The 23,882-nt window shown below is 39.2% G+C and overlaps 1 protein-coding gene across 5 annotated transcripts in view; it reads right to left on the reverse strand.

Moving 5' to 3' along the window:
- Positions 1-23,882, reverse strand: part of LOC136702837 (centrosomal protein of 128 kDa-like) — a 107,196-nt gene that overhangs the window by 76,703 nt on the left and 6,611 nt on the right. For all 5 annotated transcript variants that reach the window (XR_010803953.1, XM_066677990.1, XM_066677988.1 and 2 more), the window contains 4 exons: positions 18,174-18,260; positions 17,868-17,942; positions 17,442-17,583; positions 1,309-1,448 (listed from right to left, as the gene is read on the reverse strand). Coding sequence is in view for 4 of the 5 variants with exons in the window: in XM_066677990.1 (XP_066534087.1) it covers positions 1,309-1,448; positions 17,442-17,583; positions 17,868-17,942; positions 18,174-18,260 (444 nt within the window). In the remaining variant the exon portion in view is untranslated. The remainder of the gene's footprint in view (positions 1-1,308; positions 1,449-17,441; positions 17,584-17,867; positions 17,943-18,173; positions 18,261-23,882) is intronic.

Consider the following 23,882-nt stretch of genomic DNA (forward strand, 5'->3'; position numbering starts at 1 on the left):
AAGTCAATGGCAAAGTAAGCTGTTTGGCATTGGCAGAGAGGATTTGGCAAATCTGTCATGGGCGCAACCCACAAATGTGGCACCATTAAAAAGAAAATTAACAGGCTTCCCAATGGTATGAGATTTATTGCCAAGAAGCATTGTTACAAAAACAAACAAAAAAAAAACAAAAACAAATTTTCCTTACTTTTTGTGCTAAGATTTTAAAAACACTATTTTAGAGGTAAGTGAGCAAAGTGAGCTTATACTTCAGCATGTCCTGGCAGTCTGATGGACAAATCTGGGTTTGGCATTTGTGTGTGACTGCATTGTGCCCATTTTATTTTTATATATATATATATATATATATATATATATATATATATATATATATATAAAATGCCAAAAAATAAGTGATCAAATATATACTGTTGTGTGTAGATGTCATTGAATAAATATGCACTACAACGTGCTCAACTTTTGTTCAGAATGAGCTTCTTATCACTGGTAAAGACGCGGCTTTGCTCTCAATCAGCTTCACAGTGCTTTAAACAATAGCGAAGCAGGGAAGTGCAGCGAAACGAGATGAGTCATTGGATAAATGCTGGGCTTTGTCCCGCCCATCAGATGCTCAGCGTCTCTGAGGGTCTATGGGGCAGTGGGCTGGCCTCAGGTGGCCCGGACACTCAGCTTCTGCATGATGATTGGATGATCCGTCTGAGGCTGAATCCCTTTTTGATTGGCAGCGAAATGAGCGAATCAGCGATCCTTTGGTGTAAAGATCCGTGGGAGCATTACATTTTCATTCTGTTCTGAGTTGAACCGGAGACTGTCTTAAACCTCTTAGCGGCATTTTCTCTCTCACAGGTGGACACACTTCACATGGGCCAAGGCTGTTTAAGCAGCCTAGCTCTGCTGGCCATTGAGAGGACACTAGCCCTGGAAAAGACGCCTTGTTGGTACGACAGGGTCACAGATCATTTTCTTGAAAAGGAACGGAGGGTAGAATTTACGTATAAACTGACACATTTTATGATGTAGGCTGAGATTGAGCTTCCCCCTTATATATATATAATCCCGCCACTGATTTTATATATATATATATATATATATATATATATATATATATATATATATATATATATATATATATATATATATGTATGTATGTATATATAATATACCTGCATAAAAATATAAATAATGTTCTTATGTTATATATAAACAACAAGAAAATCTCTTTAAAATTTTCTCTAGCATACAATGAGTAGTCTGAATAAGACAGATACTTACCCAAAATATGAAATAGTAATATACAGACACGCATACCTCAATCCAGATGGCCAGCTGTTTTTTCTCTTTCTCTTTGCACTCCAAAGATCTCCTGAGTGCCTGCACCTCGTTTGAGTCATTGCTTTGACTAAAATGCATTCTCAGACTCTCAGGCTCATTTTCCACTGCTGTTCCTCCTATTAGAAACAGACACATGTCTCATTCTAAGTGTCTTTGTAAAGAATTTGCCTTCCAGCTGATTTATTCATACTGTTTTATTTTTGTGTATTCGTCACTAAATTGTTTTTGAAAAAAAAATTGACACAGACAACTTGAAATTAAAAATAAATAAATATTTAAATATTTATCCAAATTTTCATTAAAGGAAATTACAGGTCTGTAACAGGTCTATGTAGAAAATGCATTGCAAATTTAACTTTGTTAACTGCTAGCATTGTTGAACATGGATATTATTTAATAGAATCTGTATACCAATTAACACACTCAACAATCAGCACACTTCACTGTGATAGAAAGAAATTCTAATATGAGATAAACAAAAAAGAATTGGTTACAAAGCCAGTTTGAAGCCTCTAGAACTCCAGCAAATATATGCAAGAAGAGAATATTAATGAATTTACCAAACTCAGACAGACTGTGATAAACTGAGAAAATTCAAGACCAATATTATCCTCCTGTGGTTTGGTTGACAATGAAAGATCACGCAACAGCAAGCCAATAGTTTGTGAGGTCAAAAAGGAACCCAAGGTAATTTCTAAACAAGTAAACGCCTTTCTCACAATAGCTAAGTGTGACACTGGGCACAGGCAATATTGATGAATGATATCAAGCCATCAGTTCGTGATCTGAAGCACAAACGTAAGATATACAGTACAATAACAGTCCTAAGAATAAGAAGAAGCGCACCTCAACTTTAAGTCCTGACCTGAAAACCACTGAGAAGCTGTGAATATGGCTGTAAAGAAGACATACGATTTGTCTGATACGATTCACGATTTAAAAAAATATTTTTCCTCACTATTTGTTAGCGCTCCAGTGTTTGAGTTTTTGTGTGTTCAAAACTGATCTAAAGTATTTACAAAGCTCCAGTGTCTGTAATGGGTTAAATAAATAAATAAATAAAAAGTTTGTTTTACTAGGCTTTCTCTCTCCCTGTGTATGGCAGACAAATGGCATCTGGTGTTTTTCTCGACAAGGAAGATAACGCCTGTAAGATAACTGCTTTGTAGGTGGGGAAGATTTACTTATTTTTGCTGTTTAAGATTACTTAAGATAGAAATGTCTCAATTCAGGAAACAGCATTTTCCTACAAACGTAGATCAATTTGAAGATCAATTAATTTCAGAAGCCATTCAATGTGGCTATAAGCAATTTTACAAAAAAAAAAAAAAAAAAAAAACACAATTGCTTGTGTATTACATGGAACACTATTTAGGCAATTAGCACATTAATCTGGCAATCTAGAGTCTACCAAAACACAAAGCGTTAAAATAACACAACCAAGTTTTTAGTTGTCTGCCTGTTAGGTTTTTTTTTTTTTTTTTTTTTTGTGTGAGACCAGGGGATGAAAGAAGTCTTTTTGATTTTGTGCTGCACAGAGACTCTCCAATCACAGTTCCAGACCTGCTTTATGTGAGAGTGCAAAGACAATGTTAAAATACAAAACCAGCACAACTGCTGTACTGTTCTCCTTGTGTGTGTGAGTGTACACAATTTAACAACAAACCAAAGTCCCTTCATATAAATGCATGAATCAGGATGTAGCCTCCAAACTCCTTAGTTTTATTGAGCTGCGTGTTCATACATCAAATGAATGGGAGTGAAAACATAAGAAAAAAAAAAAGTTTTGAAAAGATTTGAAAAAGTGTGTTTCTCTTCAAGAAAGGCTGTTCTCTGTACACTCTGGATAATTACATGTAACAAATCTCCAACTATGTGAGTTCTAGAACTATGATGCCAGCCAGTCCACTCATGTGGGTTGGAAGAGGACCTGTAGGAATGTGCTCCGAGAGATAGCATTTCAAAATGTGTCCCAATAAAAAAATCGTTCAAATCTTCCAGAGGAAAGAGACATCTCCCTAGAACTGGTGACATAACTTGTCACTTGGAGGCAAATCTCTCTGTCTGCTTCAGGGTCAACCAGCTCATACACATCTCCTGCTGGTCTATATGAAATGTGAAGGTTGAAGATGGAGGGTGGTCCTGTGAACCATGTGGTGTTGACTAGATGGGATGCCTGAACAGACCTTGAGTCAGGGTCAGCCGGATTATGCTCTGTGGGTATGTAATGCCACTGCTGTGGTCGTGTGGACTAATTCTCTGCATTCTGTTATGGACATATACAGGGAAACATCTTGACTTATTGTATATGTACCTGAGCACCTTACCATCAGTAAAGAAGGTCACTGCATCTGGCTTGAAATCAATCTCTAGAAAAACGAACTCTGCTATCTCTACTGCTAACATAGCAGCGCATAGCTCTGACCTGGGAATGGTGAGCTTAACTTGAGGCACCAATCTTGCCTTTCCCAATATGAAGCCAACATTGACTTGGTTGTTTTTGTTGGTCTTGAGATATGCGACTGCTCCTATTGTTTTCATGGACACATGAGTAAACAATTTATTTTTTTTTTTGCTGTGTTTGATGTGTATTTGTGAGGAATATGAAGCCGTTGTAAGTCTTGAAAAGAGTTTCTCCATTTGTGCCTCCCACTCACCACATTTATTTTATGGCAAAGGTGTATCCCAGTCTACCTGCACCTGTAGAGAGTTCTCCTAGTAGAAATCTTCCCTGTATAGTGAAAGGAGCTGCAAGGCCACGAGGATCAAAGAGAATGTTAATAGTGGATAGGACTCCGCGACATGTAAAGGGCTTATCACTGACTGACACATGGAAGGTGAATGTATCAGATGTTAATTCACATATTAAACCAAGTCTATGCTGTGTATGAGTGACTTCTCCATTAAGGTCAAAGTCTTTATTGTCTTTGGCACAGTGATCATGAGGAAAGGCCTTCAGTACTTCTGGGCTGTTTAACACAAGCTTGTGAAGCTTTAGATTTGATTCAGCCAGAGATCCTTGTGTCCTTCTGAGCTGATCAATGGCAAATCAATTTGCAGAGAAATGAGTACATCATCCACGTAAAACTGACTGGTGTCAGGGCCATACTGCTGTTCATCTTTTATTGAAGCTCTACTCAGGATATAGATAGCAACCGCTGGTGAAGACTATTTCCAAAAACATAGACCTTCATCCTAAATTCCATGATGTCTTTGTCCGGGTTATCATCACAAAACCAGAAGAAGTGCAAATAATCTCGATGGTCCTCCTGGATGACAAAACAATGAAACATCTGTTCTTTGTCCACTGTCTCTGCCACACATTCTTTCCTACAACGGATTAGGACACCCAGGTTATTTGAATCATCCTGGTAGACCTCTTTGTCCATGACTGCTACAAAGATTTCATCTTCAATAGAAGGAACAGGCTTATTGTCATTAAGAGGAACAGTGTGCCCAAGTCCATCATCTGATTTGTTTCCACAGCGACCCTCGGTATAAGAAAGATGTGGGCATCAGATTCTAAGGCTGGGATTTCCTTTGCAATGCGCTTGAGGTGAAGATGATGCAGAGCTGCTTCTGGGGTAGGGATTTCATCTTAATCATTCAGTATTTTATTGCACTCGATTAGTGTTGGGAGTGTTAGGCTGACTCCACCATTTGCTCCTTCAATCTGATAACCGAATGCTCTCTTGCCTGAAGCCTCTGCTGTTCCAGCACAGGTCCTTAGGGTGTAAGGTAACGCATTGCCACAGATGCCAAACAGGTCGAAACACTCGGATGTTGCTAAAGATCTGTTGCTTTGGTTGTCGAGCATAGCGTACATTTTTATGACACGTTCAGGATTCTCCTTCTGGTAGACCTTGACAAGGCATATTTTCGAGCAGGATTTCACTGAGAGACCTTTGCCACAGACCTCTGTGCACAGAGAATTCACCGCAGATGGTGATGAAGCATGTGCTTCTTCCTCCCCACCATGCTGCAATGAGGAGCTTGTTGTTTTCTATGCCCATGGGGGTAGGCCAGGATGAAGAGCCAAATTGTGATTATTGCTGTCACACATCACAATTCAATATGGCTTCACAGTTGATAACGCAGTTATCTCATTCTTAGGCCATCCTTACTTGAAATTTCAATGACTTTGGGAGAGCTGTAGCACTCATTAAGTCTTTCCCACACCATTTTCAAAGCTGTCTCATGGTTGTCTATATGGACGGCCCTATTGCGCTTCACATATGCAGAAGACTCATTGCCAAGCCACTTTGTTAAAAGATCTAACTCTTCACCGACTGTGAGGCCTAAGTCTGAAATTGTGTGTACAAATGAGGATTTCCATGCTGTAACTTTCTGGATGATCATCAAAGTGAGATAGGCCAGTAATTGCAAATTCTCTTCGAGCCAAATATTCAGCTAAATCTATCATTAGAGCACCCTCCTTAGGACCTGGTGCTGATGGAGCTGTATCCTGTGACCTAGGTCCTGGGCCATTTCTTTCAGCCTGGCGAGTAATCTCTTCATTTCTCTGATGGACTAAACCTGACTGTTGTTGAGAGGAGCTGCATTCAGGTGTGTGCGTGTGTCAATCGCAACATACTGGCTATGTTTCCGCTTCACCTCAGTCTGCACTATGTAAGGTGTTATCCGACTGCTGCATTCTGACTCATGGTCATGTGCCAGGCTGATGGCTGGCATGGACTGTTGTGTAAAATGCATGATGTAAAAGCACATATGCAGATGTTAAAATCTGCTATAGAGGAATTAAACTGCATCATGAATCTGTGCAGTAACTGTTACCAATGGAGGAAAAGCAGGCTGATCCCATAGATTGGCTTGAGTCAAAAAGGAAATATTTTACAGACTTTTATTTGGAAATTGATGGATCATCTACCACAAAAGAGGCCTCTATGGAAGCACAAGGATTAAGGGAAGCTTCAAGTGATCAAAAAGAAGGACATTCATTTATGTCAACCACGTGTAGGTTTGCTAGAAATGATAGTATATCTGTAGTATTAGAACGAAAGATAAATTCAGCAGCAAGCAGTGGAGGTGGTTCCTCCAATACTTCTAGATCCTCAAGGTCTGAAAGAGCTGCTCCCAGTACACATGCTTCTGTATTAAAAGAAAAACACAGTTTAGAAATGGAAGAAGCAAAGCTGAAGGCAATGGTGCAAATTGAGGAAGCAAGAATAAAAGCCATTAGGGAAAAACTGCCTGGAAAGTTATAAAGCAGCTTCAACAGCCAAAATAAAAAAATCTATGAAAGATATGAACAGGTATATTCACCAGTTATGGACATTGGAAGACATACTGGATATCACCAAAAAATCAGAACCATTTTTGACTGTGGAATATGCACCTCTAGCAGCTGGTGTCATCCCAAACCCCACTACAGAGGACTGACTTTGAGCATCATGGCCTGCAGCCAAGCAATACCAGGACCGGAGCATCACAAGGCCCACACAATCACCTGCTTCTCAACCTGCTTGCAAACACAAAATGACATAGCAGAGATACCTTTAGTGCAGCAGAATTTGGCTTGGAGATTCCAATGTTCTTCAACCAATAACTCTAACCAAGGGGTCGGCAACCCGCGGCTCTTTGATCCCTGATTTTTGAAAAAAAATCCTGCTGATCCCTCAGCTTTTGAAAATGAGTATTAAAATATATTTTATTTTGGTTCGTTCATTTTCAAAATGTAATTCTATGAAGATTATGGCAATCTTGTAAGATCTAAAATATTTTAATATTTAATGTTTAAAATATTTTTGTCGCTCTTAATACACGTCACAACTTCCAATGTGCGACACCCGCCAGTGTGCGGTTTCTTGAACTTTTTGAAAGCTGACTGCACGGCCCCAGTAAAAGGATGACAGCACGCAAAAAGAGGACAGCATTTTTGTTTGCTGCCAGTGGATAATTTAAGTTCTGCATTTTTTTTCCATTACTACAAGGACTCAAATAGACAATGAGTATTTTACTTAACCATCAACCCAACGTCTTTTTTTTCAGAGTTAAAATATTTTGTTGCATGCAGAAATGTTATTTCATTTTCTCTGCAGTCGTTCATTGATATCACAAGTGTAACAGTGTAGTTTGTTTATACATAGCACAAAGGCAAAAAAAAAAATTTGAATTTCAAAAGAGTTTTGTGGCTTCCAGTGTTTTCTTTACTGTGTGAGACGGGTCCAAATGGCTCTTTGAGTGGTAAAGGTTGCCGACCCCTGCTCTAACCAAAGGCCTCATAAGTGCTTGTGCCTAAGGTGGATTCAGACCGAAGATTTGGATCTGTAGCAGCAGAGCAGTCTTGGCTACCCTTCCAGATAATGACAAAGGTAAGCCAGTAAATGAACTGGATCTTTATTAAGAAAAACTTCCTGTAGAACGAGCCCTTGGCATTCAGTGGAATGTTGAGAATGACACATTTAGTTTTAGAGTCAGTCTGAGAACCAATACATGGACTAGACGAGGTGTTACCTCTATCGTGAGCGCCATCTATGATTCAGTAGGTTCATTGGCACCATCCATCTGGAAAGCCAAACAGATACTTCAAGAGCTGTGCAAAATGAAATATGAATGGGATGTTTCCAGAGGTTTTAGCCAGAACATGGAAGAAATGGCTGATGGAATTTAACCTGCTGTCTGATTTCCATGTCAATAGGAGCATGCTACCAGAAAGCTTTGGGAAAGTCGAGACAGCTTAGCTTCATCATTTCAGTGATGCCAGTGATTCTGGATATGGAATGGAAAGCACAAACAGCAAAGGAGAAGTACACATAGCATTTGTGAAAAGCCAGAGTGGCACCCATTAAAAAAATCACTATTCCAAGACTAAAACTTGCTGCAGCAAAATTAGAATCTCCCATTGATCACATGTTGAGAAATGAATTGGAGGAATCAGTTCTGTGGATTGACAGTGAGTCAGTACTTAAGTACATAAATAATGAGACAAGGAGATTCCACACTTGTGGCAAACAATCTCTGTCATACACGACATGACTCAGCCTACTCAGTGGTGGTATGTGTACTCGAAAGACAGTTACTCTATCAATCATATAAAAAGGAAAAGTAATCACCAAGTAAAAACAAATACCCTGTCTCACCTCACAGTTGTGAATTTAAAAGAAGCAGAACACACAATCATTCAATATATTCAGCAGCAGTGCTTTCCAGAGGAGATCAGATGTCTTGACATTAAAAAGCGGCATATTAAGGTCTCCAGTCCTGTGTTCAATCTAGATCCCTTCATGGACAATGGACTTTTGAAATTAGGACGACGACTTCAGAAAATGGCCATGACATTTGAGCAAAGAGATCCAGTAATCTTGCCCAAAACTGTTCACATCTCAAAACTGATTCTGAAACACATTGACAAACAAACTGGTCATTCTGGAAGAAATGATATGCTTAGGCAAGAGTACTGGATTCCATGTGCAAATTCATTGGCACAAAAGATAATTAATCAATGTGTGACTTGCAGATGTTTTCAAGCTAAACCCCAAGAACAGAAAATGGCTAACCTTCCTCAAGACCACCTACCACCATTCTCTCATGTGGGTATCAACTATGCTGACCCAATAAAGGTGAAAAGAGTTTGTGCTCAAGTAAAAATGTATGGAGTCATTTTTACATGTTTGGTAACGTGCTGTTCATCTTGATCGTGCTGGTTGTAATATGGTAACCATTGCTGTTCAGTTGCAAGTTCTTTGGACACAGACTCAAACCTCTCAAGCCTTGAGACGATTTGTTTGCAGAAGAGGTCCAGTACTGAGCATTACAACGGACCAAGGAACCAACTTCGTTGACTCAAAAAGAGAGCTGGTGGAATCTCTCAAAACACTAGACCATGATAAAATCCAAACTGCAAAATCCAAATAGGAATTCATTCCCCATATGGTGGTCATCGTGGTGGTGTATGGGAAAAACGATACTATCTTACAAAAGAACAGATTCTAGGTAATGAATCTTTACAAACAGTGATGTATGAAGAAGAGGCCATTATGAATGTCCTCCCACTGACCACAGTATCAGATGATCCCAATGATCTTGAGCCTCTAACCCCTATCCATTTGCTATCATTAAAAAAAAAACAGCCAGTCATTTAAAAAAAGATGATTTATACCTCAGACAAATATGGAAACAAGTTCAGTATATTGCTGATCTCTTTTGGAAACGTTGGATCAGAGAACGTCTTCCAGTCATGCAACAAAGATGGAAATGGCAACAATCAACAATGAATCTGACAGTAGGGGATGTGGTAGTTATAGTAGATGTTACAGCCCCAAGACACACATATGTGTGCTAATGGGACGTGTTATAAAAATATTCCCAGATACTCAAGGACTTGTTCGAAGTGCGCTATTCAGAACAAAGACAAGTGTACTTCATAGATCAATTAGTAAACTATGTTTACTGTTGGAAGCAGCAGATGAAAAGAGCCAATGATAAAGACTGAGCTCCTACGGTGGGTCAAGTACTGGTACCTCTGACCCCAAAACCAAAAACAGAAAAGGAAATACCATGAAGACCTAATGTATAAAATGTGACTAAATTAATATAAAATTGTTGTAAATGTTTGAATCCCAAATACTGATAATAGTAAAGGCTCCTTGTTATTTGATAATTGTGCAGCCCACAATTAGGGGCCACTTGTAGGAGCCAATAATTATTTTGGTGCATGAATTATTTATGTTTTGTGTACAATGAAGTAAATGATGGTTTAAAAGATAAAGCTCTAATTGAGGTTAAGTAACTGCTTCTGCCATGGCTTCCCTTTACTGAACACCTGCAATCATTGCCACCATTAGTAGAGGGCACCCGGTCACTGACTCAAGGGTGTGACAACATGTAATGGCTGACAACACCTAATGGCAGTTTGGGTATCAGCATGGGGAAGGAGGATAGGAGCAGTATAGCTTTTCAACCACCCTTTTTTTTTGGTTAGTTTTAGTTGTGTTATTTAGACAGGCATCATAACTGGAAAGACTGTTCTCTTGGAGCCTGAAAGAACAATAAACATGGAATATACTTGTTTGAAGCCTCACGAACTTTATTGCACGTGTTGGGAATGCTTCCCTGCCCTGCACCTTGCAGCATTGTAAAAGGCTGCAACACATGACTTGGTTGCTATTGTATTCACTTATATATTTGCATGCATTTTTGTGCCATAGTGGGGCAGCCCTTCTCTATACAGAGCTCCTCATCTAGTTGGGCAGCTGTCTCCAATATCTCTGCTTTGGCATTAGCAGCTGCAGCATCATTTTCAAGATGTAATGCTTCTAATGCTTTCACTCATTGTTATATCCGTCAGTATACCTCAAGTACTATATGTCTAAAGTCAACAGTTAATGTACCAAATTAAAACTTAAAGTCTCTTATTTTCATTGATTTAATCATTTTATATATAATCCCACTCAATATGTATTTTTGCTATGTTATTGGAAATTGTTATGAAAAAATTAGTGACAGTACAGATTTTCCGATGTGTACATATCATACACCAATCCAACGGGCAGACGCTCAGGATCACGAGGATATACGCTAAAATGTAGGACTAAAGAATTAAACCCAAAAAAATGAGATATTCCAAACTTCAGATTTCTTCCTCATCAATGACAAAACCAATGCTTCTCAAAGCCTGAGGAGCCCACAAGCAGCTCACACACAGTTAGCACAGCAGCACTTACCTTAGATAGTCTCCTTCAAAACGAGACTAAATCTAAGTCTGTCAAACCGTTCGTCCCTGTCAAACCCGTGGACCCATGTCATACCTACTGCCGCGTAGCTAAGGCTCTCAGCTTTCCAACGACATGTCAATCAAGTCTGTAGACCAATTACGGGCGATGTGCGATATGCACCCATTTGAAGAGGCAATTTGTCCACTGTCTGCTCCAGCTTGAATAACTCCAAATCAGTAGGAGGTATCAACTCCAAATTTGACCTGCACAATTTTAAAAAGAATAAAGTAATGGGACTCAAATTTCAGTTTATAGTCACTAACATTTTTTTTTTCAAAAATAAGAAGTGCCTACTTATCTTTTTTTGTAGTTTTCATAAGCTTTTGACCACTTCATATATATTTCAGGACTTCTAAATAGTTTCTTTTACAAATTTGAAGGATTTTCTGTAAAAATAAATCATGATAATGCCTTGTTTATTCACTGCCTGAGGAATGGGAATATTGGCTTTACATATCGGCCATCGACCACTACTGCTGTCCAAAAATCGGCACCAGCTATCAAAATACCCATATCGGTCAATCACTAGATTCAACACTTGACGCACAGTCACGTCACCAAATATGTACATGCCTCAAATAAAAATGAAAAGATCCCCACAACATTAGGCAAATAAATGCCAGATTTGAGCATATTTACAGAAATGACATTGATCTGCGGTCCCATCTCCTAGCACTAGTAATAAAAGACTAAAAACATGAGCTTTATTTCCTTACACCTAACTTCTGTGCACGTTGTGCTGAACTGAGCAGTGGCTCATACTCATTTGAAGGACCAGGCACTGAATTAAGATTGCAGGGAACTGTTTTTACAGTGGAAATGTGAGTGTAATATGTCCCCTTTTAAAAGCAACACCAGAAGCCTTTTAGCCCTGTATCTTTTCTACTCGCTCCTTAGTGTTCTGGGGGAACGGCTGCTCTCTAGTGTTACATAATGGTAGTGGGCCATTTTACAGAAAGACGCATCCTAAACAGCATAACATCAACTACCACAGGCAGTGTTCCTGTACAATGACAGACACTGACAGACAAATTTTCAGAAGTGCTGATATATTGTGAAAAAACACTTTCTAAACATTTCTCGCCAAGACTTCTAAGGTCAGAACTTTGTAAACATGGTTTTGGCAACACACTGCTGATTATATAAATATTTTTAATTGTATGTGGTTTTATTCTTAGAGTATAACAAATGTGAGGTGACATTGTGTTTTACTCAGTCACTGGTTCCTACATTGAATATACATGAGATAGGTGCGAAAACGCAGGTGAGAGGTCCCCTCCCCACTGTGAAAGTAAATTCCCATTACCTGTCATTCCCCACAGCTGTCAAAAGAGAAGAGACCAGAGGCAGAAGAAGTCTTATCACAGTTTATTGAAAAAAAAAAATGAACAAAACAAATCTAAACAAGCAAAATCAACAAAAGTATCAGGCATAAATAAAGATAAATAGAAACTGAACTTACATGTAAAGATAGTCGTACTAGATATCCATGTGTGTATATATGTATGAGTCAATTCTGCAAAAGATGCCAAGCTGTAAAACAGTTTCTCTCTGATTGCATGCAAAGCTAGCTTCGGTTTTCCATGATGTTGGCTGAACACAAAAATAAATGTGAGTAGTTGCCCTGTGAGCAGTAACAAAGATTTACATAGCAGTATATAAATTGCAGCAGCCCCTGCAAATATATACTAATAATTCAAGTGCAGTATTTATACATGACCTATGATCTAAACACTACACTTACAGCAGCGGTGGAGTAGCATCACGTGTTTCTGTCCACATGACTGTGTTTACACACGGGACAGACAGCGTGGCTATTCCGGTGTTGGTGGAATATTTTCCACATTTCTGAAAAATAATCAAATGTGAGTAGATGCCCTTTGAGCAGTAATAAATATATAGCACTGTACATCTATACATGCCAATGGCCACTGCAACAATTTACTTGTATTTCAAATACAGTGTTTACATTGCTTACATATGGCCCATGTATCGCAAAATGCTACACTTACAGCAATGGTGGAGTAGCATCAAGTGTTTCTGTTCTGCCTGGTGTCGGTTGTAGACTGGATAGACGGCATGTTTTTTTTTGGTGGAGATGTGTTTTCCACATTTCTGAAAAATAATAAAATGTGAGCAGTTACAAAGATTTACAGTAGCAGTACATAAGCTACATAGCATGATGCTATCATATTTACACATTACAGCATGACAATAAGAAACATTTATGGTACAGGAGCCTTGCATACTACTGTACAACATACCATTAACACTCAGATTAGCAACAGACTAGACTTGAATGTGCCATTTACACGTAACAGCAGCATTCGGTGTATTTACATAAGCATGAATGAATGCGTTTTCTTACATAATTATATATCTTACATGTGTTTTACATTCATTTATGCTTGTCATTATTTGTGCGAATTTCTTTCATTTGAAAGAAAGGATTTCACTTACCTATTGCAAAAATCCTCCATGGGATCAGTCCACTTCTTGAAATAAAGCCTTTCCTCCTTTCCTGTTAACCATGAGTGTGCCATAACGAAGCCTTCGTCAGAAAGAAAACAATTCCTACACATGCTCTTTGTTTAAAATAAACAAATGAGCATTTTCATGCAAACTCTCGGCCTCGAATCCTCCACTGGCAGCCGCTGAATTAAAATGTTTTTAACATATGAATGGCAGAAATCGTCTATGGGTAAAACAAACAAGCTTGCGCCTCAAAAATATATGCCTCTTGTTGTTTAAGCTCCTCTCACAACAATATAAAAATATATTTTGTTTCAACCATTTCCTAACCCTAGAGCTGTTAAGAATTCAGCCATGTCCAGTTAACTGGTAAGTAATTTATGGCAATCCTTACTAAAAAGATCTTTAAGGAGCTATACTTCTGTAGTGCTTTAATAAACTTTATACTTGTTTAGTGACACCTGTAACTACATGTCAGAATTTAATATAAGATTTTTCATGTGCTGTTTAGTCCTGCCTCATCACCCCATCAATTCCACTAGTAGCAAAGTAAACTGTTTGAGTGTAAACGCCCTTAGGAAAGTAAAACCACACAGTTTTGTCCTTAGCCCCAAAAGTACACACTTGTGTGGATTAAGAACAATGTCATTTTCTTGTGTGAAAGATTAATGCAGGTAAAAAATGTCTCTGCTATTTCACGTTGTGTTTAGCACAGCCACAAGTATTCTGTGTCATCACATCATGCGAATACATTGAACTGCTAAACGGAGGCTTCAAACACAGATTTTTTGTTTGAGAGACATTTGTCACATGAAGAGTCTCATTCCAAAGACACAAAGACAAAACAAAAAGGATAAAGGTTTAAGTAGTGTTGCACTTAAAGAATTTGTATTGGCTACAGAGAGCACCGATACCATAGGTTTGTTGGAAATGGCCCACTACTCACTACATGTAGCAGGCAGGGCACATTTCGGGACACACCCCATGCAACAGATAGAGATATGCATATCCGCCAGTATATGCAGCTCGAATTTAATGTTGAGGCAGATTATAAACAGACAGGGTAATTCACACTACACTAATGTTTTGTAATGATTTTTACAGAGACTGGGAAAATGTCTCGCGCTACATGACTGGGCATAACACACTACATGCAACTTGCGTTTCCTTGAAAACAGAAATACGGAGGTACAACTTGCTACGGTTATTGTTTGTGCTGCTATTTGTGTAGATCCACAAAGGAAAAAAAAATTCTTTGGGTCATGGATGGGGGAAAAAATAAGCCAGCACAGTCTTTACACACTGTAGCAGGGTCTGGAGATTAGTGAAATCGCACATAGCTGTGGCTACATTCCACCTTAAATGGTTCAGAAACAGCAGTAGCCATAGCGTGCAACAGTGTTGCATCACATAAGGTGGAAAAGAAAATTAGAATACAGTTGGAATCAAAGCTGTAAGAGCATGTTGTTTGGCACACTATGTTCTCCTACAGGTAATACTCATTATTTGGGGACATGCACATCCAGCACTATGTAATATATTGTACAGGGTGGGTCATTTATATGGATATAGATCTTAATAAAATGGGAATGGTTGGTTATTTTAACTTCCTGTGTGTGGCACATTAGTATATGAGAGGGGGAAAACTTTTCAAGATGTGTGGTGACCATGGCAGCCATTTTGGATCCAACTTTTGTTTTTTCAATGGAAAGAGGGTCATGTGACACAAACTTATTGGGAATTGGACTTCCGGATGGTGGAGAAGCAAGCGCCAGCATAAGTTCCGAGCTCGCAGACGGTCTAGCTAACCCTCGACAATTAACTTAGTAAAACTTTGTTCTTCACATTCATAATAGTGTGTTAAAACGCGGTTAAAATAGGCGGTAGCAAGAGAAAGGCGAGGAATCCAACAAGAAAACGTGAAAGACACAGTTGTTTCACCAAAAAAGACCCTGGAGTATAACAAGCTAACAGCAGACATTGTTGAAACCACCTTCAAACATGCTTGACTGACCTAGAAGCCCATTCAAATAGGAACAACATCCGTATCCATGGGATTATAGAGGGAGAGGAAGGTGACAACCTGCAGAAATTCATAGAGAACTTCATTAAAACTGAATTATCCTCACAGACGTCACCTTGGGCATACAGCGCTGTCAGCGTTCACTTGGCCCCAAACCACCACAAAGCTCCAACCCCAGATCCATTGTGATTCATTTCTTGGAGTACACCATGAAGGAGCGTGTACTCCCCTCTGCATGGGGTAAAAAAGTGATACAGCTGAAAGGAAGACGGGTGTATTCCGATCAAGACTACCCCAGTGACATCCTCGCTAAACATAAAGCATACAACCCAATCAGGAAGATCTTAAAAGAGAAGGGGCTTCGTTTTCAGGCCATGTATCCGTTTAAACTCTGTGTTTTATGAGAACGGTCCCTTGATTTACAACAATGGTTTAAATCTTGACCCTCTTGTACTCGCAAACTACAAGCCAATATCAAGAGTAACTAATGACTTACTCCTTTCACATGATAAGGGCTATATCTCTATTGACCTTAGTGCAGCGTTTGATACCATAGATCATGTGATGCTTCTTGATAGGCTGGAAAATCTGGTAGGAATAAAAGGATCTGCCCTCTCTTGGTTCAGATCTTATTTATCTGATCGTTATCAATTTGGCCCTGTGAAGGACTGGCGTCCCCTCCAGGGTGTATTCCCGCCTTGCGCCCGATGATTCCAGGTAGGCTCTGGACCCCCCGCGACCCTAAATTGGATAAGCGGTTACAGATAATGGATGGATGGATGGTTATCAATTTGTTTATCTGAATAATAAATCCTCTAATCATTCTTCATCAATGGAAACCTCAAGGCCACTGGATATGCAAAATTGCTACATGATGATTTTTTTCCTCTCTTTATGCACTGAAGCTGGCACGTTCCCTGAGTTTTTCCAGCAAGATGGTGCACCACCACATTATGGGTGTCAGGTCCGAGCATTCCTAGATGAACAGTTTCCTGGAAAGTGGACCTGGTCGACGTGGGCCAGTCTGACCCTTAGACTTTTATCTTTGGGGTCATCTGAAGGCAATTGTCTGTGGTGTGAAGATACGAGATGTGCAGAACCTGAAACTACGGATACTGGAAGCCTGTGCTAGCATTTCTCCTGCTGTGTTGCTATCAGTGTGTGAAGAGTGGGAGAAGAGGGTTTCATTGACAATCCAACACAATGGGCAGCACTTTGAACACATTTTATAAGTGGTCAGAAACTTGTAAATAACTCATGAAAGAATAAAACTTACATTAAAACCAAGTTTGGTGTGTCACATGACCCTCTTCCCATTGAAAAAACAAAAGTTGGATCCAAAATGGCCGACTTCAAAATGGTCACCATGGTCACCACCCATCTTGAAAAATTTCCCCCTCCCATACATTAATGTGCCACAAACAGGAAGTTAATATCACCAACCATTTCCATTTTATTAAGGTGTATCCATATAAATGGCCCACCCTGTAGTTTTTCAGTTTTACTGTTTAATCCATGATCCACTGTAGAGATCCACTGCATGCTCCTGTGTTAACTTTCAGTGCTCTGTTCTTATTGGCTGTTGAAGGGACTTGTTCTGCCTTAAGTTGGTGGAGACTTTACACTACACGACAGTTGGGTCAAAAAAAATAAAATGTTTGATATGCTGTGATTTACCTGAAAAACATTTAACATTGGACTAAAAGTTGTGTAGTGTAATCCCAGCTTAAGGCATGCGAGAGAACACTGACTTCATTCAAGTAACCACAAAGAAGCACACTAACACAGGTCAGCAATATATTGCTTTGTGTTATCATATTCACCAGCAAAAGATTTCTCCAAAGACCTCATCTATAGCACCCAAGCATTAACTGCCTTACCTTGACTTGATCCAAGTTGTGCAGCTCCATTTTTATGCAGCTCTGTTAAATTCCTGTTCTGCAAGAGGAGCAGTGAGATCTTCCTTTGCAGCTGTGCACGCTCTCCCTCTGATCTTTGAAGTTGCACCCACATGGCTTCCATCTATATACAAAAAACATATGTACAAAAACATATTTCTGTTTAAATATGTTTATATTTTTATGTAAAACACTAATTTTCATAATATAAATGGTAAAGATACTAATAGGGAAAAGACATTTGACTCTACACTATATGTTATCTACACCACCAACTAAAAACACCTAATCTACTAAATGAAAAGTTTGTATATTTTGTCATGCTTTGATATATCTTGTGGTTTTATACTCTTAATTCTGACTAATGGCTTTTATAGTTACATATCAAAAAACAAAATAGAAAGTTACCTGATGATGAAGAATATCATGTCCACCCTCAGAGATGTCAAGCTGTTTTCTTGCATGTTCCAAATCCTGTCCTAACTGGAGGGACAAAATAAAGAATAACGGAAGATAAACACAACATGGAAGATTAAAACACACATACATTCATTTATTCATTCGTTGTCTCTAAGCACTTATCCAGTTCTGGGCCGTGTGTCTGGATCCTACCCAAAATCTCTGGGCACAAGACAGGGACACACCTTGGAGGGATCGCCAGCCCTTTACACATATACATGGTTTGAATAAAGTTTATATAAAATTGTACAATACCTTGCAATTCTCACATTCAGATCTCAGCAATCTATTCCTGTAGCTGTCTTCTCTCCTCTTATTCTCCATGTCACACCTTTTTAAATCCTGGCAGAACAGAATGGAGAAAGAAAAAAAAAAAAAAAACCTATTACAACATATACAGCAGAATAAAAAACCAGAAGAATCTTTAAAATCAGTGACAGGTTGAATGTTAATTATGGACAAAATGAATTATTTTTCTTGGTTGCTTAATCACATTTCTTGAAATTATGCCTCCATTTCCTGAAACAGTAGGTAATTACAGCTCTTAACACTCTATATCCTATATACCTGACTGCGTTACAGATGAGGATGACCTCTGATGTTCTAAAATGGCCACCATTTTACGTACATGTATGTACGTTTTAGCAAATGAGCCTAGCCATGCTGGGAGCCGCAGTGCAGCCTTAAATTTTAAAGCGGGCACTGAGCGCTGATTTTCTGAACAATAGGGCTGGCCCCATGTATTTGTGTATTCAGATATTTGTTCGTTGGGTATGTATTTGATTTCTAATTTTGAGATTCGAATATTAAGTTTTTTGATAAACGTGGTTATCAAATAAATCAACTCTCAGCACCTTCGGGCTCTCCAGCAGTAAAAACAGTGCTCTCCCAACTTCACCCATATTTAGGCTCATCATCAACATAAAAGTCTTTGTGCAAACGAAGCCTAAAATGTAAAACAGCCTGACATGCTAAAAACAACATACATACAATGAAGTGAGGCGACACCACAGTTCATTTAATAAGGCCTATAATTAGAGCACTTCCTCTCAAACTGGTTAAATTGTGTATACCCTGTGCCCTTCGTTAGCGAGTAAAGTCACGCTGTGAGCCACAGTGCAGCTTGGAGAGAGGGATATTATAGCAGAGGTAGGAGAGAAAAAATATCCAAACCTAAATGACCCCCCCCCAGAGTTAAAACATAATTGTGGTTTATCACACCCGAGTTCAATTTCTCTAGCCACACCTGTTCTCAATCAAGAAATCACTTAAATAGGACTGACCTGACAAAACGAAGTAGATCAAAAGATCCTCAAAAGCTAGACATCATGCCAAGATTTAAAGAAATTCAGGAACAAATTAGAAAGAGAGTAATTGAGATCTATCAGTCTGGAAAAGGTTATAAAGCAATTTCTAAAGTTTTGGGACTCCAGTGAACCACAGTGAGAGCCATAATCCACAAATGGCGAAAACATAGAACAGTGGTAAACATTCCCAAGAGTGTCTGGCCGACCAAAACTACCGCGAGAGCGCAGCGATGACTTATCCAAGAGGTCACAAAAGACTTCATAACACCATCCAAAGAACTGCAGGCCTCACTTGTCTCAGTTAAGGTCAGCATTCATGAAAGAGACAAAAAGAAAAAAAGAAAAATGGCCTGCATAGCAGAGTGCCAAGACAAAAACCACTGCAGAGCATTAAGGTTTGTCTCAATTTCGCCAGAAAACAGCTTGATGATCCCCAAGACTTTTGGGAAAACTCTGTGGACTGATGAGACAAAAGTTGAACTTTTTGGAAGGTGTGTATGCCATTACATCTGTCGTAAAAGTGACACCGCATTTCAGAAAAAGAACATCATACCTACAGTAAAATATGGGTGGTGGTAGTGTGATGGTCCGGGGCTGTTTTGTCGCTTCAGGACCTGGAAGACTTCCTGTGATAAATGGAACCATGAATTCCACTGTCTACCAAAAAATCCTGAAGGACAATGTCCAGCCATCAGTTTGTGACCTCAAGCTGAAACCAACTTGGGTTTTGCAGCAGGACAATGATCCAAAACACACCAGCAAGTCCACCTCTGAATGGCTGAAGAAAAACAAAGTGAAGACTTTACAGTGGCCTAGTCAAAGTCCTGACCTGAATCCTAAGGTTTTCGAGGTTCATGCTTGAAAAGGTTTGAATTTTTTTCTCCCTTAAGAATAATGATAAAAAAAAAATTAAAAACTGCATTGTGTTTACTTGTGTTGTATTTGACTAATATTTACATTTGTTTAATGATCTGAAACATTTAAGAGAGTGACAAATATGCAAAAAAATAAGCTGTGTGATAACACACTCCCTCTTGTGTTCTACTGCTTCCAGTACCAGTTAAAGGTTTGGACACATCTCATTAGACATTGGTGGAATAGGGCTATTCACTGTATAAAACTGTGTACCAGCCCTACCTCTGCTCAACCCAAGTTATGAGCAGTTTCTCAATATGCATTCATGTGTTCTTTCGTTGTTGTATTCTTTGGGAAATGTCATCAGTAACAGGCCAAGTACTGTTCTGTTTAAAATGTCCACATCTAGCCAAGTACAGTCCAAATACCTGATGTGTTCTTGCTTCGCCCATAATACTGAGGATGCACTGGGACGTGGCTTCTGTAAACTTGAGTGTCAGACCTCCCAGAATGCATTTCGCACCAACCTCAGCACAATTCATTTTTTTCACGCCACGGAGACTGTAACTCAAGTACGCCAGCGTTCCAATTACATAACCACAGCGTACTCGTGCGCTGTATTTGTGAGTGGAGCACACCATGTTTGTACTACCAAGTACGGCAGTTCGAACTTGACGTACTTTGTATTGAGAAACAGCCATGGACTCAAACACTTTAAGGCGGAGAATACGTCTACAAATTAATTATTGAAGAGGCCACAGCTATTCACTGAAAACCATTCTAGGTGGTGACATCAAAGCTGACTGAGAGAACGCCAAGTGTATGCAAAGCTGTCATCAAAGCAAAAGGTGGCTACTTTGAAGAATCTAAAGTATAAAAGATATTCAGGTTTGTTTAACACTTTTTTGTTTACTACATAATTCCATATGTGTTCTTTCATAATTTTAATGTCATCCATATTCATTTACAGTGTAGAAAATAATGAAAAACAAAGAATTGACTTTTGACTTATACTGTACATTCGAAATATGTGGAAAATGGTCCAAAACAAAGGAAACCCTCCCTAAAAGGGCATGTCCAAACATTTAACTGGTACTGTATATATAAGAAAGAGAGTGAGACAGACTAAAGCTATGTTCACACAGCCGGTCAAATCTGATGTCGGGTTCTGCTGTCGGTTATGAATCGGACACACAATACGTGCCACAAATATGTGTCACATATTCAGAAACAGATCAGATTTGGGCCACATTTACATGCTGCGTGAGCATAGCCTAAAGCACCATTATGGGTGTGTTCTACTATAGAATTAATTAAAGATAGATACCAGACAAAAACAGACAGAGAGAGAGAGAGAGAGAGCAAATGCAAATGGCGATGAAATCAGAATGGAGAGGAGAAAAGACAAGAGGCAAGAAACAGAAAATACAGTAAAAGAAAATTTTGTGTGTTCTTGTGTGTAGACATGTATATTTTCTGAAAACATACATATACACACACAGTATATATAGAAAGATACACACACACAGAGTATATATAGACTTATTTCTTATTTTGTGTATGATTATAATTACTTATTTGGTTACCTGCGCTGTGAACAGAGCAGCTGAATAGACCCTTGTGGGGCTGCCATGGGCTAGCATCCCATACTTGTTACGGGATTGTTTAAATCATTCGGCTGAAGTCCAGCAACAGGTTATTATTCACCAGAGTTCACAGTATATCAACACATCTGCTACTACTGAGAACACCAGCACAAAAGATGTGGAGAGGGTGAAACAAGGAGCAAAAGAGAAAGGAATTTGTCAGGGAATAAAGGTAAAATGGCCAGCTGCAGAAGATATGGTAGGGTGGAAGTGTATAAATGATTATTTGAAAGGTATATTGGCTGGTTTGAAAGGATCAGGAGAGAAGAAATTGAGTAGTTTAGGTATAGTTACTTACGAATATGTAATGGCAAGGTTTGGTATGTTGCAGAAAAAGCAAAAGGGGACAAGACAGAGTAAGGTCAAGATGCCAAGTAGAAAAAGATAAACAAATTCAGAAGTTAAGGCTCTTAGCAGTGGAGGTGAGTAGGGGAAGAGGAAAGAGAGGGCATTAAGATACTACAGAAAGAACTTAAGGGTAGGCTGGCAGTGTTAGGAAGAGCAGAGAACTTGAGGAAAAGAAAGAAAAAGAAGGAACATGCAAGAGCAGCATTCTTTAGGAATCCATTTAATTTTGTTAAGACTTTAATTGGTAATGAGAAATCTGGGAGTTTAAAATTTGGAAAAAGGGAATTAGAGGAGCATTTCAATGGTGTGTATACAGATAAAGATGAGGCAAAGGAGCTAGAGTGGCCAAGGGATATTCCACCATTAGATGAAATATGGAGGTTAGCTCACTCAAATCCAGTGATATTCAAGTGGTATGTCATGCAAAGGCTGGTGCTCCTCCAGGGCCTAATGGAATGCCATATTGGGTATACAAGTATGCACCTGAGGTCTTGAAATTTTTGTGGAGATTGACGGTTGTTCTTTGGAAGAAAGAGATCATTCCTAAAGAGCAGGCAATCTTCTTATCCCTAAAGACAAAGATGCTGTGAGTATAGAACAGTTTCGGCCCATAAGTCTTATTAACGTAGAGGGTAAGACTTTCTTTAGTGTAATAGTATGCAGACTTGCTGCTTATTTGAAAGCAAACAAATCAATTGATACATCAGTACAAAAAAGGCAGGGTTTTCTGGTTTTGGGGGATGTTTGCAACATAGCAGCATGATCTCGCATCAGATTAAGACAGCTAAGAAAATTGGGTAGTGATGTTTTCCTATATTGAGCTAATTGATTTGAATCAATGCCACATAAACGTCTGGATAAGATTACTAGGCTGGTTAAAGCATACTTGGAGGATAAGCATACTTGAAAATAATGGGCGGCACAGTGGTGTCAGCAGGTAGTGTTGCAGTCACACAGTTCCAGGGGGTTGTGGGTTCAAGTCCCGCTCCGGGTGACTGGCTGTGAGGAGTTTGGTGTGTTTTCCCCCGTGTCGGTGTAGGTTTCCTCCCACAGTCCAAAAACACACGTTGGCTGGTGGATTGTCGAATCGAAAGTGTCCGTAGGCATGAATGTGTGAGTGTTGCCCTGTGAAGAGGACTGGCGCCTCTAAAAAGATGTATTCCCACCTTGCACCCAATGATTCCAGGTAGGCTCTGAACCTGAACTAGATAAGCAATTACAGATAATGAATGAATGAATGAATGAATGAATGAGTGAGTAAATAATTATCAGAAGAGCTGTCCAAGAGCCAAAAACCACTTGTGGTTAGCTACAGAAAGACCTGGAATCAGCAGATGCAAAGCAAATAATAATGCAACCGCCATGGCCTGTATGCATGCTCACCATGCAAGACTCCATTGCTGAAGAAAAAGCATGTTAAAGCGCGTTTAAAGTTTGCTCAACAACATTTAAACATGTTGAGAGAATATAGTCTGGTCAGATAAAACTCTGGTTTTGAACATCAAAAGACTCACCATGTTTGGAGGTTAAAAAGGCACAGAATATCTCCCCAAAAACACCATACCAACAGTGAAGTTTGGAGTTGAGAACATCTTGGTGTGGGGCTGTTTTACAGCATACACCACTGGCACACTTAATATAATTGGATGAATGGACAAATGTACAGAGACATTCTTGAATAAAATCTGCTCCTGAATTCTGAAACAATGTGCTTTGGACAGATGAATCCAAAGCTGAATTATTTGGACGCAGTAACAGAAGACAGGTCTGGTGCAAACCAACACAGCATTTGAGCCAAGAACCCCATG

The sequence above is a fragment of the Hoplias malabaricus genome, chromosome 7 (assembly GCF_029633855.1).
Source record: "Hoplias malabaricus isolate fHopMal1 chromosome 7, fHopMal1.hap1, whole genome shotgun sequence".
Taxonomy (NCBI): domain Eukaryota; kingdom Metazoa; phylum Chordata; class Actinopteri; order Characiformes; family Erythrinidae; genus Hoplias; species Hoplias malabaricus.